The 14,825-nt window shown below is 52.2% G+C and overlaps 4 protein-coding genes across 4 annotated transcripts; 2 read left to right on the top strand and 2 right to left on the bottom strand.

Moving 5' to 3' along the window:
- Nucleotides 1-326: 326 nt before the first annotated feature.
- BGZ61DRAFT_513712 (uncharacterized protein) lies at nt 327-7,199 on the bottom strand (the record flags this gene model as incomplete). The annotated part of the gene is made up of 7 exons (XM_046252181.1): nt 327-2,123; nt 2,172-2,933; nt 2,987-5,211; nt 5,263-5,456; nt 5,508-6,499; nt 6,549-6,840; nt 6,892-7,199. 7 exons carry the CDS (start codon nt 7,197-7,199, stop codon nt 525-527), a joined length of 6,372 nt encoding a protein of 2,123 aa, XP_046111351.1. The 3' UTR covers nt 327-524.
- Nucleotides 7,200-7,709: 510 nt separating this feature from the next.
- BGZ61DRAFT_527496 (uncharacterized protein) lies at nt 7,710-8,184 on the top strand (the record flags this gene model as incomplete). The annotated part of the gene is made up of 2 exons (XM_046253112.1): nt 7,710-7,865; nt 7,933-8,184. 2 exons carry the CDS (start codon nt 7,710-7,712, stop codon nt 8,182-8,184), a joined length of 408 nt encoding a protein of 135 aa, XP_046111350.1.
- A 1,190-nt stretch (nt 8,185-9,374) lies between these two features.
- BGZ61DRAFT_472876 (alcohol dehydrogenase) lies at nt 9,375-10,798 on the bottom strand (the record flags this gene model as incomplete). The annotated part of the gene is made up of 2 exons (XM_046248388.1): nt 9,375-9,682; nt 9,958-10,798. The coding sequence occupies 2 exons, from the start codon at nt 10,796-10,798 to the stop codon at nt 9,375-9,377; spliced, it is 1,149 nt and encodes a 382-aa protein (XP_046111349.1).
- Nucleotides 10,799-11,536: 738 nt separating this feature from the next.
- Nucleotides 11,537-14,054, top strand: BGZ61DRAFT_411371 (uncharacterized protein; the record flags this gene model as incomplete). Its single annotated transcript, XM_046243264.1, has 4 exons — nt 11,537-11,616; nt 11,642-11,710; nt 11,787-12,501; nt 12,558-14,054. Exons 1-4 carry the CDS (start codon nt 11,582-11,584, stop codon nt 14,052-14,054), a joined length of 2,316 nt encoding a protein of 771 aa, XP_046111348.1. The 5' UTR covers nt 11,537-11,581.
- Between the last annotated feature and the right edge of the window lie 771 nt (nt 14,055-14,825).

The following is a 14,825-nucleotide window of genomic DNA, read 5'->3' as shown; positions in this document are numbered from 1 at the left end:
TTGATGGATTAGAAGTTTAGGGTAAGTGCACTGAAGATGAAGATCACAGGCCCTAGAAATTAACCCAGGCGCTGCATGCACCCGACCCGAAAATTAGAGGTCGCATACGCTACAAAACAGGCTGGGGTGTTGTAAATCAGGGGCTAACTGAACTTGGTGTGATTAGCGATTTTTGAAAGTTGGACCTCGTACTCTTTGCCCGACATACTTACGCGACCGCCGTCTTACACGAACCCTGCTCCAACCCCACTTCTTCAAGATGCGTCAAGCCGACAAGACATTCACGGTTGAGTTTACGGTTACTTCGTAAGGTTATTCAGCGATTTGCAATCTTAAATAAATATGAAATATGGGGCAACCTGTGGATATTTCTCCCGTCGCGGGTTTCCACCAAATGAGTACAAGGAATGAAGTCCAGCATCTATCAGCTCAGAGAAGGAATGACAACAACCCACCACATCGTACAACCAACCCTCTTGTCAAATGCGGCCGTGAACAATCTTATGTGACCGAATGAGTACAAATCAAACTAGGAAATTTCTCATATGTGCGCCCATCTTATCCATCTGAGGCCCGGGATCCATCATGCTGAAGTGGTGGACGTCCTCGAGCACCTCAACCGTGAGCCTACTTCTGCCAATGAGCGATGCCCAGCCATCAGCCGAGAAGTCAGTCCGGGTATTGATCAGCCAGATCATTTCGCGGGGGTCATCCGGGCGAATCTCTGGTCTTGGGCCATTTGGATCCTTGCAGACGCCGTCTGTAGCGTAGACAATGAGGGTTTTGGGGGCTTGACCCAGCGCCTTTGGCCATGGGACTGGCTCGTAGGCATCCAACATTCTGATGAATGCATCGAAATGCGGGCGCAGCCAGGGTGGGATGGCTCCACCCGTGCCGAAGATTCCAAGTTGCTGAAAGAAGTCATACATCCGAGCAGGTGGATTTTGGAGGCCGATCGGATTGGGAGAGTCGATTAGGATGAGGGAAGCAACAACCTCTCCAGCTGCGACAAGTTGTCTGGCTGCTTCAAACGCGCATATTCCCCCAGCACTCCATCCGCCCAAGTTGTAAGGGCCTTTTGGCTGTCGCCGCTGAAGCTCGATGACGAACTTCGCCGTGTATTGGATCAGTGTACACTTGGATCGGGCCATGTCTTCGGGGGCGGTGCGCCAAGGACAATTCAGCCCGTACACCATCACGGTTGGATCAATCTTGGACAAGGTAGCATAGGAGGAAGCTGAGCCAGAGCCGTCGGGGAACATGAAGATGGTTGAGGTGGCAGATTTCGGAGAACCTTGTAGCAGAACCGAAGTGGCCTGCGGTGCGTTCTGGACGACCGCATCTTGGGCAAGGACGGGTTGCTGTGTGACGGGTGCCGGATCAGATGCCAAAGTCTTCATCTCTGCACCCAAGATTGCAGCAATTCCCTTCTCAACCTCAAGGAGGGTCTCATTTTCAGAAAAGAGAGAAGACGGAAGTTCTATCTCAAAGATCTCGATCAATCTCCCGATGGTTGTGAGGGAAAGGAGGGAATCCACGCCTATCTCATCGAGGCGGGTCGATGGAGAAAGATCTTCGACCTTGATGCCTGTCTCTTCCGAAATGATCGAATGGAGAATGTGGACGTAGTCTAGGCTTTGCCTCTCAAATGCCAGCGATGTGTCTGGTGTTGAAATGCCCGACTCTCTCCCCGTGCTGGAGCTACTGGTATTGGCGGTGGACGAGTCGCCACCATCGCTCCCGTGAAGTTGCTGAAGCTCCTTTACTGTTGCACAGTCGACGAAAATTGATGAGGGAAGGTCCATGTTCAACTCCTCACGCATGCGCCCGGTGATTGTCAACGAAAGAAGTGAGTCAAGACCTAGCTCAGCGAACTCGGTGTCGGGGTTGAGGTCCTTAAGATCAACGCCAACCTCTTCGGAGATGATGGCCAAAATCCCAAGCCAGATACTTCCGGAGACTACCGGGGTTGGGTTTGGAACCTTGCTAACTGGATCGGTCGTCCCTTTCAGAACTGGCGGTGCCGAAATGCGGGATTCCGTCGCTCTAGTGGTGGGAAGGGGTTGGACTCCTTTGAGGACCGGCCGCAAGCCATCTAGAGCTTGACGCGGAACTCCTAGGAACTAGAATGGTCAATATAAGACTTCCAAATTTTGGAAACAGTGACGTACCTTGATCTGTTCGATGATGCCAATGATCTCAGCGCCGTCAAAAATGTAGGTGTCGCCGGTATACAGAGCACCTTCCAGGAGCTGCATACGGTTGTAGCAATGGTAACTCTTGCCCTTTTCCAATTTGGTGGTGCATTTCATGTTGCTCCATCCGTGGTTGATGAATACTTCAGCCTTGGGGTGCGGGCTATCATTTCCGTTCATGATGAAGCCGGCAACTCCACCGACGCTGTCCATCCATTGTGGATTGAAGTAAAAGCCTTGCTCATCAACCTGGAACTTCACAGTCGACACCGCCTCGAGCTCCTGGCTGTCCATGATCACTTCGCGCATACCCTGGTACTCGGGGCTGTACTCCACAATGTTGGCGAAGAGGCGATAGACAATATCTTGCTTCATGTGGTGTGAATCGCCATCCTTGACCGCACGGCGGAGAGCCTTGATCCTGCTCCGAACAAGGTATGCGGTTCGACTCCACTCCTTCGTCCAAGTCTGTGCAGGCACCAATTCGACGGCACACGTTGCGTGATCAATGATCTTTGAGCCCTTAGCGTTGACACTGAAGATTGCGACCTTGACCAAATTTTCTGTCCAATTTGCGACCGCGGATACCCTGAAGAGTTGTGAAGTGAGATTGGGGTTGAGTACTAGCGGCTTCTGTATTTGCATGCGGCAAACGTCCAGTCCCATGTCCTCAGACGACATCGATCGCTGGTCCATGAAGTAGTTCCCGAGGTTTAGGGCAATGTCTCCCCACAAAGACTAGTTGCTTGTTAGCATATAACTTAAATACATCGATGGAAGTAAATACGAACAGATGGACATAGTTCGGCCCCATTGACTCTGTGACCAGTGAATACTGGCGACAGTCTGGAATCATGGGCATCCGACTCGACCAGGATTGTCGATTGAAACTCTCCATCAGACTCTTCCATAACCCGCTGAAGAGATGGAGATATGTACTTGAAAGCCTTCGGAGGTTCTGGAAGCATCTCTTGAATGGGCTGTGTCCCCTCGCCCTTGGTTAAGCAGAAGTCGTTCCGATACATGATCCAGTAGTTCCTGAGGTCCCAACTGTATCGTGGCAGATCCACGACGTTGTTGAATTGTTCAAAACCTCGGTGATACTCATTCCAATCGATGCCAATACCTCCGAGATAGAGCATCTCGAGGGTGGTGGTCAGAATCTTCCAGGTGTCGGTGTCTTTGCGCAAAGTGGCAGCTGTGTTGGACTTTCTGCCCAATGTTCCCTTCACCATCCCGGAACAAGCTGGGTGGGAACCAATCTCGAGCCATATGGTCTTCTCATTGACAAGATCGGTGGCGGACGCCTCTTTCAGGGCACCTTCAAAGTTGACGGCTTGCCGACATGCCTTGACGAGATACGAATGATCCAGAGTGCCACCTTCTCCGAGGACCTCCGACAGCAAAGGCGAAACGTAGGGGACCGATAGAGGTTGAAAGTTTACCTGTCGCGTTGCTGCTTCGAATTCTCCCAAAATCGCATCCACTTGCGACGAATGGAATGCGAATGGTACGTTCAGGCGCGTGGTCTCGTGTCCTGCTGCCTTGAATTCTTCTTCGAGACGGTTAATCTCCTCAATTCGTCCGCTGATGACGGTTGCAGTGGGTTGGTTCAGACACGCAATCTCGGCTGTAGAACGTTCAATCAAAGGGGTCACCTTTTCCACTGGGGCTTTGACAGCCAGCATTGAGTGTGTCCCAGGTGTGCAGTGCTTGTTCAGCAACTTGGCTCGAGTACCGACCAAAAATATGGTGTCGCTGGCAGACAAACCATCGGCAGCAAACAGCGCAGCATATTCTCCGAGACTGTGTCCGATTGTAAGGCCTGGCTTGACTCCCCATGACATCCAAAGTCGGCACAATGCCATCTGAGTGCATGTCATGGCAAGTTGTGTGACAACCGGGTCGTTTACCTCCTCCATGTCACTATTCTGAATCACATTCAGAAAGCTCGGAAAACCATGCTGCAGCGCAATCTTCTCGAATCGATCCATGTCTTCCCTGAAGGAGGACACAAGCGAAAACAATATCCTGCCAAGTCCGCAGTAGAACGAGCCTTGACCAGTGAACATGAATGCGACCTTCGGGACCCTCGCAGCCGGCGGGATGGTTTTCGGTTCAATGGTCGCCAGCTTGGACTTCAACACTTGGGCAATGGAGATCGCGTCGTTGCCGACTGCAACAACACGATATGGGTGTTGCATCCGCCTGGCAGTCGTTGTGTAGGACAGATCAGACACTGGCATCTCTGTATTGGATTCGAGATGATTGACAAGTGCCTCCATGTTGCCTTTGAGAGATTTTGCAGTCTTGGAGGAAAGGGTCACAATGTGAAAGGTCCGCGGGTCGCTGCTCTTTTGCGCGGCTGGAGGAGGAGCATCCTCCAGAAGAACCGCCGTATTTCCTCCTGCGGCACTGAAGTTGTTCAAAAATGCGAATCGCTTGCCGCAAGGTGTTTCTTCTCGAAGCCAGGGCGTTGGTTTGAAGGCAATGTTGACATTTCTCTCCTTCAGGTCAAGAGGGTAGTTGTGATTGATCTTCGTCTTGATCCCGCAGTGCGGTGGAATCTCGCTGTGTTTCATCATCATCAACACCTTGATGAGTGACGATACCCCAGAAGCAGATTCAGCGTGGCCGATGTTTGCCTTTGCTGAACCGATGTAGAGGGGGTGTCGCGGCATCCTCTCGCGCTCTGGTACGAATACAGACAGCACGGAGTTCATTTCTGTTGCGTCGCCCGCCTGTGTTCCGGTGCCGTGCATCTCAACGTAGCTGACGTCGAGGGGATTTACACCGGCATGTCGGATGATCCGCTTGAAGACTGATGTCTGATCGCCTTCATGGGGCCGAGTGATGCTGTCTGTTTGTCCACAGTGGTTTGTAGTTGCCCCAGAAATGATGCCGAAGATGGGGTCGTTGTCCATTTCGGCGTCCTCAAGTCTCTTGAGGATGACAGATCCTACAGCGTCCGCTCTGCAGTACCCACTAGCGCCATCGTCAAATGCGTTACAGTTGCCTGTGTCATGTCTATTAGCGTTGCATTTAATTGAGAGTCATTTTAAATTACCTGTAGTTGACAGAAAATGCCCCCTGTCCAGTCCAACGAAGTTGTCTGGGTTGGTGAGGACATTTGTCCCCCCAGCCACGGCAGTGTCGCACTCTCCCCTCCAAAGGTAAGCGCAGGCAGTCTGGATGGCAGCGAAGCTAGAAGAACAAGCGGTGTCCATACTGAGACTTGGTCCGGAGAATCGGAAAAAGTAGCTGGGTGGGAATGTTAGCTATGCATTCGAGTGTAAAGGCCATTGCACGCACCTGATTCTCCCTGGAACAAAGGCTCGGTTTCCGCCAGGGATGAAATACGTGTCCACGTCTTGGCCACTATTCACCTCTCTCCAGTCGTCACTGGTGGTGCCAAAAAAGACACCAATGCGGTCCTGTTGTGTTGATGGTGTCCGATTAGGGACCATCCCAGCCATTTCCATGGCTTCATAGACCGTTGTGATAGCAAGTCTTTGAGCAGGGTCTGTATTTTCAGCCTCGCGAGGGGAAATGTTGAAGAAGCGGGCATCGAAGACACCCGGTTCTTTAATCCAGCACCCATACTTGACGCGACTGGTGTTTTTTGTCTTTCCGGTTGGGTCGTAATGGGTCTTCCAATTGAAGCGGTCCTCTGGAACCTCGCGATGCACATCCTTCCCCGCCTTCAACAATTCCCAGAACTCTTCATTGGAGGCAGAGTCTGGAAATCGGCCAGAGTAGCCAATAATGGCAATCTTGGAGTCTGCAAAGTGCCCATGTTGGGTCGGCGAAATTTTGGGAGGTGAGAATACTTTCTCAACTTGCGCCTCAATGTTTGCTCGATTCAAGGCGCCAGACAGAAGCTGCGACGCATTGCTGCAAATCGGAACAACGGTGCAGCGCTGGATGTTCTGTGAGAGAAAGCTTTCGACGATGGTGTGAAGAATGCGGTCCCATCGGACTTGGCCACGCAGACTGTCTTCGACGGCGGCTTTCAACAGTGTCTCGAAATCTTTTGCGGTCTCGAGCCGACCAGTTGAGGGAGACAACTGCGTCAGGGATGGAACCTTGTCGCCGAGGGCTTCCCAGGCTTGTGTGTCCACAATCTTTTGGATTAAAGATTCATCAAAAATGTGTGGAGCATGATATGGTGAGTTGATGCAAAGCGAATGGGCTTTTTGTTGTGTCGAAGTGATAAAACGTGCGAGTGTGCCTGGCGGACCACTAAGAGTGACGTGGCTAGGCGTGACAGCACTGATGTATGGCCTCCATGTTTGGCGGAGTTGCTGAAGGAATTAGTAGTTGAAGACTGTAGATGATTGTCGAGAGACTCACCTCGGAATCTGCGAAGTCCTGAATGTTTTGCTCGAAGTCTGACTCCTCCCCAGCCACGACTACGGACCAACTTCGCGATGTTTGTTCCTCATTGCCAACAATGTCATTCTTGAGGATGAGAGAAAAGAGGGATGTTCGGAATGCAACAATCACCGCCTCTATTGCCACGGAGATGAGCTCGGTAAGCGATCGAGAGCAGTTGATGGCCGCGGCTGCGAATGATCCGGTGCAGATGCCAAGGCAGTAGGTGTCTTGCGGTGTCGGATATTGTCGACCTTCTCGACCGAAGTATCTGACTAATTGTTAGAAACAAGAAAAAATATACTGAAACGGGTCAACGTACTCCAGAAACTGCCCAATCTGACAAATCGATAGAAGACAAAACTTGAGGACCGGCGTGCCCTCTGTTTCGCCTAGCTTTGAGACCAGATCAATGAGTGTTGTGAACCGAGGAAACAAGCCTTGTTGCTGGGCACCGAGACAGCCTATCTCAGCCCTAATTCTAGCGCCGACTTGTTCAAGAAAGGAAGATAGCAGAGGGTTGTCGCGGATGTGGAGCAGTGCCCGGAGATCGTCTTCGAACGCGGCAGACAGATCCCCGAACAAGAGAACTCTACAAGACCTCATCTTGTTGTCTTCTGAAGAATGCATATTAGGTATCGAAACAAGCAGTGACTGCGTGCTGAACCAGAGAACTATATGGTTCCGCAGACCGTGGTCCGTTCTGACTCTCCCTTCTCAACTCCACTCTTGGCACACCGCAGCTTCTCACCGTCAACCACAGCGGAGAGGTTAGCATGCTTACCCGCGCTTACTGTCAGCTTCGATGAGGCTATGTGATAATCCCTCGCGAAGCTTTCCTAGCCGCCAGGCGCACCAGGTTGAAACTACGGTCGTGTATTGGTACTTTCGGAAGCGGCGAGAGGCGGTGTTCGGCGCCCGACTCGCCCCCCGGATATCATGGTCCGAGGCCATCGATGCCGAGAAAATTCCCAGACAACTTCTGAACCGCTAATGGACCGCCTGGGGCGATGGTCCCGAGCATGATAAGGATAAAGGCGTGATGTGCTGTCTCTAGACGTCATGGTCCCTTCATCATTCAAGATCTAAGAAGCAATAACCAGTTCCTGCTATCTTCTCAGTGTATCCACCATTGCAACCATGTCTATCAGATCTGAAAAGTTGTTTTCTGTCACCATCTTTGGGTATCGGAAGCCCGGGATGGATGAGGACTTCTACCACAGCTACGTCAGCCAGACACATGCCAACCACCTGAAGGAACTTCTTATCAAGAACAGAATTGTTTCTTACCACATGGTAGGTTTATTCACACAATTCATCTCCCATTGCTCCCTCATCTAGGTTGTTAGCTGATGCCTCGAAGCAACACAACTCCACTCAGGGGAGGTCCCTGCTGAACCAAATTTTCCCCGGCATCCCGCCCGAGAAGGTTGATGACTGTGACTGCCTCGTCCAGATTGTTTTCAGGGACATTGATGATTATATCAAAGTCAAGAATGAGGAGAAGTACAAGGTGGTGGTGAACCCAGATCACGATGTTTTCGCGGACCCAACGAAGACCAAGTTTGTGACTGGTTGGTTCGAGTTCCATGTGGCTGACGGACAGGCCGTTTAGTCAGGGGTGGCTTACCTTCCTAAATTGTAAGGTCGATGTTCAGATACTTCAGTGTTAGTGCTTTCGTAGGAATGCTACTTCGTTTTTAAAAAGAAACACAGACATCGCCGCGTAGCCAACGCATGCGCTGACGTCTTGCAGTGCCGATGCGTGTATCAGTAGCTGTGTATATCTAAGCCCCATATCATATCCAGGGTCCAACTGGAACATTCAAGTCATTGTGGAAAATTAATCACGGACCACTTGTAGACGATACGATCAGTAGTAGCCCCGAATAAGCAATAGATATCTCCGGGTCAGCCCCCACAGATCGCCTTCTAGACGTCAGCAAGAGTGCTGACTCTAGTGTAGGTTTAGTAGCGGATCGACCTGGTGTAAGGGACAGTCAGACAGTTGCAACGGAAATTCGCTTGATATTGTCAAATTTGTCCAAAGATACGAGGGGCTAAACTTGGTTTGATCATGGTCGTAAGGGAGTCTGTCACAGAGTCCCTCCAACAACGCCACCGTAATTAGAGTTATGTGCCATGTCGTCATTATGCAGGCCCTTTCTTATTTCTGATGGTTGAGCGACAAAATAAATACTTCCTGGAGAGCTAAGTGGGAGTATCTACGGGTGGGCAGAAGCCGCCACTGGGAGCTCACAGCTGAGCAGCTTCTGTCAAGAACAGGGCTTCAATGGCGCCATAGGATCGCCGCTCTGTTGTACTCTTAAGGATTAGGTATTAGCTCGATATCTATCGTATATGCAACTCAATGCATGATCGATGTTAATCTTTCCTGGCAAGGCTCGGAGACTCCGGTTTTCATTCGACCCTGAGCTGACCTATGAGCCAGCGAATACATAGCCGGATGCCTCTCATCTTTCCGATAATGACGCAGTTGGCGCAGTTTGGGTCAAGTGAGGTGCTCATGCTATCTCCCATAGGCCCCAGACCACCCACGTGTTAACCACTCAGAAGCAGATAATTTTCAGAGGCGCAATGTAACAAGGCTATGAAAGCCCAAAGTTCACGGCCCCTGTCCAAGCCGGTATTCTAGCCGAGATAGGACATTCTTCATGCATGGCCTCAGCCTGTTGATTCGTACAAAAGTTCGTATACATCCACATACGCCATGCATCTAGTTTAAGTTCTGACTTCGGCCGAGGGCGTTGGCCTCCCCATGCCGCCATGTTCGGCTCCCGACTCCTAGAATAGCCCTTCAACCAATCCAAGAATCAAGTCCTTTGCCTCTTCTCCAGGAATCTCTGCTGCGATAACGCGAGCCTGCTCTCGATCGACCCCGCGGGCGGACAAGGTTGGCTGTGCGAGCCCGAGGTCTACCACCAAATCCTCCACACGCTGTGCGACTTCGAGGGCGTCAGACAAGTCGCTACCGCATCGCCGCTGACCGCCCATGGCTGGCAGAAGGCGGGCGAGCTGCGTAGCGGCCATTGTGTCATTCTCTGCTTTGTGGCGGATGACAGGGGCCAGAGTGAGACAGCTTGTTTCACCATCTACAGTCCTCTGTCAGCAAATGTCGGTGTTTTGTGTCTATCATCGGCATCTAGGAGCACAGTGTCGCATAGTTCCTAGTGCAGATCCATACGCCTCCTCGTGCTGATGTTCTCAGAGAGCTGAGTGGACTTCCACCGCCATGTCTCTGCGTTACGGGTACAGCTCAGCCCTGTTTGTGGAATCAAGTCCGATATAGGTCACCATAGCGGCGACTAGCCAAATATCGACCATGTTGATTGGAGTGGGACACGACGCACAAGGAAATCTGACTCACGAGGTATGCCATACGGGCTTCCGAGGGCATGGCCCAGGGAATGCGAAAGACCCATGCCGCCTCTAAAATTGGAACCGCGTAGTCCCGAGCTGGCAAAGGCAGCGAGCTGCAGCTTTGTTGTCACGTCGTTGCCGTCGTCGGATCCATGGACGAGCTTCGACTGCGGTAGCCCTTCGGCCAAGCCCGCCGCGGACCACAACGCGAGGGCCTTCCAAGGCATTTCCGAGGCGTTCGGATGGTACATGGTCTCGACTGCGTGATCGACCGCCCGCATGCCTGTCGATAGCCAGAGAGACTGGGGGGTGAATCGAGCAAAGGAGGCGTCGTAGAGGATGGTAGCGACACCCATGGATGGATGCATAAACCCAACCTTGGTGCCATCAGAACGCGTGAAACCACCGCCGGCGGTGCATTCGGCCGCGCTGAGAGTCGTGGGAATCGTGATATGGGTAAGTAACTTTCCGGTTCTTTCGTGTATGCGGAAGCAGACCGTCTTGGCTGAGTCGATAGGAGACCCGCCTCCCACAGACAAGATCGTGTCCACCGCCTCCGTCTGGGCCACAAGCTCTGTGGCTTCATCGACGCCTTCTGCTTGGCCGTGCTGCTTGATACCGGTGTACGTTCCAGCGTGAAACTTGCCCAAAAGTCCCTCAAGTCGTTGGATCAATGGGGTTTTGGCAGATATCGACGCTCCAGTAAGGATGAAGACTTTCGACGATGAGGAGGGCAAGGTGCTCAGTAGATGCTTTTCAACACATCCCGCTCCATAGTATAGGTGGTTGAGATGTTTCTGAGGTGTCCAGACTCCGAAAAGAGGAGAATCGGTGCATTGCATGGCCATCTTGGTACTGTTTCTGCTTTGGTGTTGGATAGGCTGTCGAGTTTGACTGGCCCTCAATCCAGGGAAGACCGTCCGTTGCGCAGTATTTCTAGCTTTCTGATGGTCAGACACACCGCATAGGTCACATTCTTACAACATCGTCGCCCTATCGCGGACGGAGGAGAAGATGCTAGCTCGCCCGGTCGGGGGGTTGATTCGGCCGGATTGTCTGCTGCTGCACCCGGGCGCGTTTCAAGTGTACAAGTCGGGATAGCAAGACGGTGGCAGCCATGAGGAGCTGTGCAACACTGGAGGAATGCACCAAAGTCACATAATCGGTGCTCTGGTCCGCACCCCGTTAACGCAGCTTACGGCGACTTGCGCTGCTCGTTCTGCAGATGAGCCGGAGGCCAAGCCACCCGCCAGGCAGGCTGAGAATGCGAGGGAGAAAAGCACTGGGTTTCCTCTATGTGGATGGAATATACTCGAGAATCGCCCTAGTTACCACATATCAACAATAGAGTCTTACGCGATGGCCCGCGCTACGCCGCTGCCGTGTATCTGACGGATTATTCCAGCCATCGCCCCGGATCGGACGGGCTCGCTGCTTACGTTTGGTCTCAACTATATACATACAGCCTTGCTTAGCATTGGTCATCATCGTAGGCTCCGTCAAATTTTACGTGAACTCAGGATGTGGAGCACTCAGGGCAAAGAGGTTTGTTCCTGTTTCCATCGAGGATATCCTTTGATGCTGACCTGGACAATGTAGCAGTCGCAAATGTGGTCTACCCACGACCTGGCATGTGCACATTGCCGTGCCCGGAAGATACGCTGTGGTAGAGAACGGCCGCAATGCGAGAGTTGCAAGCGAGACGGCGTGGACTGTCGATACTCGTCTCCTGGGAAGCGCATCAACCATGTCAAACTCTTGTAAGTCCCGCTTGCATCTGAACCCCAGTCGCCCCGAAGGCTGCACGGAAGGCTGATGAAACATCGTCTGTTTCAGATGTCAAAACTTCGAGGCGCTCGAAGACCAGTTGAACAGCATCCAAGGAGACCTTTCGGCCTTGACGTCACTCGTAAAGAGCGGAGGCGCAGGACGGTCACTCCCCACCCAAGGGGACGAGTGTGTTCTAGAAGACTTCGCAGATGGGGATGTATCAACGGGTACCCGCAAGGATCGACACATTGTACGAAATGAAGCCTACGCGATCGACCGGTACTATGGGCCGTGTTCCCTCTACGCGCTCTGCAAGGAGTTCCATGACGATGCAGTCTTCCAGACGTCGGGCGCGGGCACGCCTACCAACAACGACTTTGCGATTAGAATCCTCCTCGAGCAGATGTGCGTTGATGCTAGCAAAGAAGAGCACATGGATATTCCCTCGGAACATTCGGGGATATGCCTCCCGCCTCGACAGTTCCTGAACATCGTCATCGGCCAGTTCTTCAAGAACACCAACTATGCGACCGACCTCTTCGTGCGGTCGAACTTCCAGGCGCAGCTCGACCGGGTATACGGACATCCACTCAGCCCAGTGGATGAGGCGTGGGCTGTTTGTTTCAATGTCATTGTTCTACTCGCCATAGGAAAGGATCAGACAACCCAGAACAACAGCCCATTTATCCAACCGTTCCTCCAGACACTGAAGATGACGGTGAACAACCCTCGGGTATTCCTTGCCCCAAGACTAGTCAATGTTCAGGCTTTGGCTTTGCTGGTAAGACGCCTGGAATCCCCCTTGCCGTCGAAATTAGTCCTAACTTGCTGTGATAGAGCCACATCGCCGAACAATATAGTCCTCCAGGGTTCGCCGAGGTCGTCTTCGCACAGGCATGCCTGTTGGCTCGGACAATGGGACTCCACCAGCCTCGCGCATCTGCCATCGGACTCTTGCCCGAAGAGATTATCGAGAAGCAGAAGGTGTTCCGTTCGCTATACATCAGAGACAAGAACTTTGCAATATGCAGAGGTTCGTCATCCTGGCTACCGACTTTTGACTCGAGCATTTCTCCACCCTCCGATCTAGCAGACCGGGACGAGACCAAGTACACTCCCAGAATCGAGTTGGCCCGTATTCAAGATGAGGTCTATCGCCATTTCCACTCGGCCGAGGCGCCATCGTTAGCACCATCAAACCATTCCCAACTGCTCTTGAAGCTGGAGCAGAAACTAGATCGTTGGGCTGCGACACATCAGGTCATCAAGAAGTCAACATCATCCGTCGAGTGGGCCAATTTGACACTATCCTTTTTTGCCACCCGACTCTGTATTTGCAAAAACAGCGATGATCCAAGATTATCCCTTCTAGCATTCAAGGATGCCAAAGCAAGCTGCATCCTCTTTTTGTTAGCTACGACATCTCGCCCAGAGCCACGATTCGTTGACGCCTTTGACCACCTTCTCGGACGGAAACGATCAACCAGCCCATTGATGATTGACAATTTCGAGGAAAATGGCGAAACATTGTTCGACTTTCAGCCCTTCGATCAGGACGACAACAACGACGCCGCAGCATCCGGATTACCAGGGCTAACGGCGAGCTTCCCTCTAGCAGCTGTCTTTCTGGTTGCCAAGAACATCGCGCTGCAGCCAGTCGCAACGCCAGAAGGCATTGTCAGCCGGCCCGAAGAGGAACTGCTGGTCCTCGAGACGCTCCGTGATCGATTCGCGTCTGCCACGGACCAGGACCATATCGAGAACTTGACGCAGAAGCTCAGCCGTACTCTTGACACGATTGTGCGCGTCGTTCGGCAGAAATGCTTCCCGGAAGCGGCTAACACGCCCTCTATGATCTTCAACGACCTCTCGAGCCTGCACTCCAGTGCGTCCTCCGGCTCCCAGCGAGGCGGCTCCCGCGGCTCCCGCAAGGACACACCTCCGGAGCCCGATGCACTACCAACAGTGACGTCGACCAACGAGGCAATGACTACATCGTCGATGCTACTACCCTTTATGCAGCCATTCGACTCCCCTCGGAGCTGCTCACCATGGCACACTACCGGAAACAACAGTGCCGGCGGAGCCGGGGTTGGCGTCGTCGTTTCGCCATGGCCTGGGTCATACAAGCAGCAGTCGGATTCTGCAGGCCGCGTAGGCAAACGCCCAAGACTGCCCAGTCAGACGGAGCTATTTGACATGACGGCCGCCTTTGCGGAACACATGCAAGGGCATAGTCAGCGGCCTGAGGAGGACCCGCTGGCCATGTTTGACTTTCTCGCGGGGAGCAACGATATCCCAGTTGATATCCCAGTCTTCGAAGGCGATGATTAGCGCGAGAAAGAGGGGTTTTGGTTAATTTTGCATCACTTCACTATCAAGCAACATGGATGGGGAACGGCGACGATTTACTAAACCCATTGTTGGGTACTTCTTTCTTCTCGTACATGCTACACTGCAACCAAGCCTGGCCTGGGTGAGGCCAAAGAGTCACCACGACGGTATCATATGAACACAAGCAACAAAGAGGAAAATGTTCAGGCCCTCATCATCTCCACTCGATTGCTGCAATTCTGGCGTAAGGAGTAGATACATCGATGAAACAAAATATTTTACTAGATCTGGTTTAGCAGTAATTTCTACATATAAGACCGGATTGCCGACGCACACAAGTTATATAAGTGTCCCTTTGTGCCTCTTTGCGATTTCTCTTCTTCACCGTAAATTAGCCTCTCAGTATCTATCACTCTTTAAGGCCGCAGAATTAGTGCAATAAGAGCAATTTTGGCAAATGGTTGTCTATAGAAAAAGGTCGACTACTGTAACTCAGCCCCGTCTACTGAAGTCCAGGTTCCATAAGGCCTCGCTACCTTAATCTTCAGCGGCCTTGATTCCCTAGCCCTTCTGAAGTTTAGCGCTTGAGCTGCCCCTGAACCCATCGCTCGAACTGCCGCTTCTATAGAGCTGCCCTAATCCTTAGCGCTCTTTGCACTCCAACATCTCTACAATTTAGCGCTTAACCTGCCCTCGAGCCCCAAAGTCAGTGCCTAATTTTCAGCGCTCCAGCTGCCCTGTCCTCTAAAACGGCGGTAAGGCACTGGCACT

This window comes from Ilyonectria robusta (assembly GCF_021365365.1).
Source record: "Ilyonectria robusta strain PMI_751 chromosome Unknown BGZ61scaffold_2, whole genome shotgun sequence".
Taxonomy (NCBI): domain Eukaryota; kingdom Fungi; phylum Ascomycota; class Sordariomycetes; order Hypocreales; family Nectriaceae; genus Ilyonectria; species Ilyonectria robusta.
This window is presented reverse-complemented; position numbering and strand designations above follow the sequence as displayed.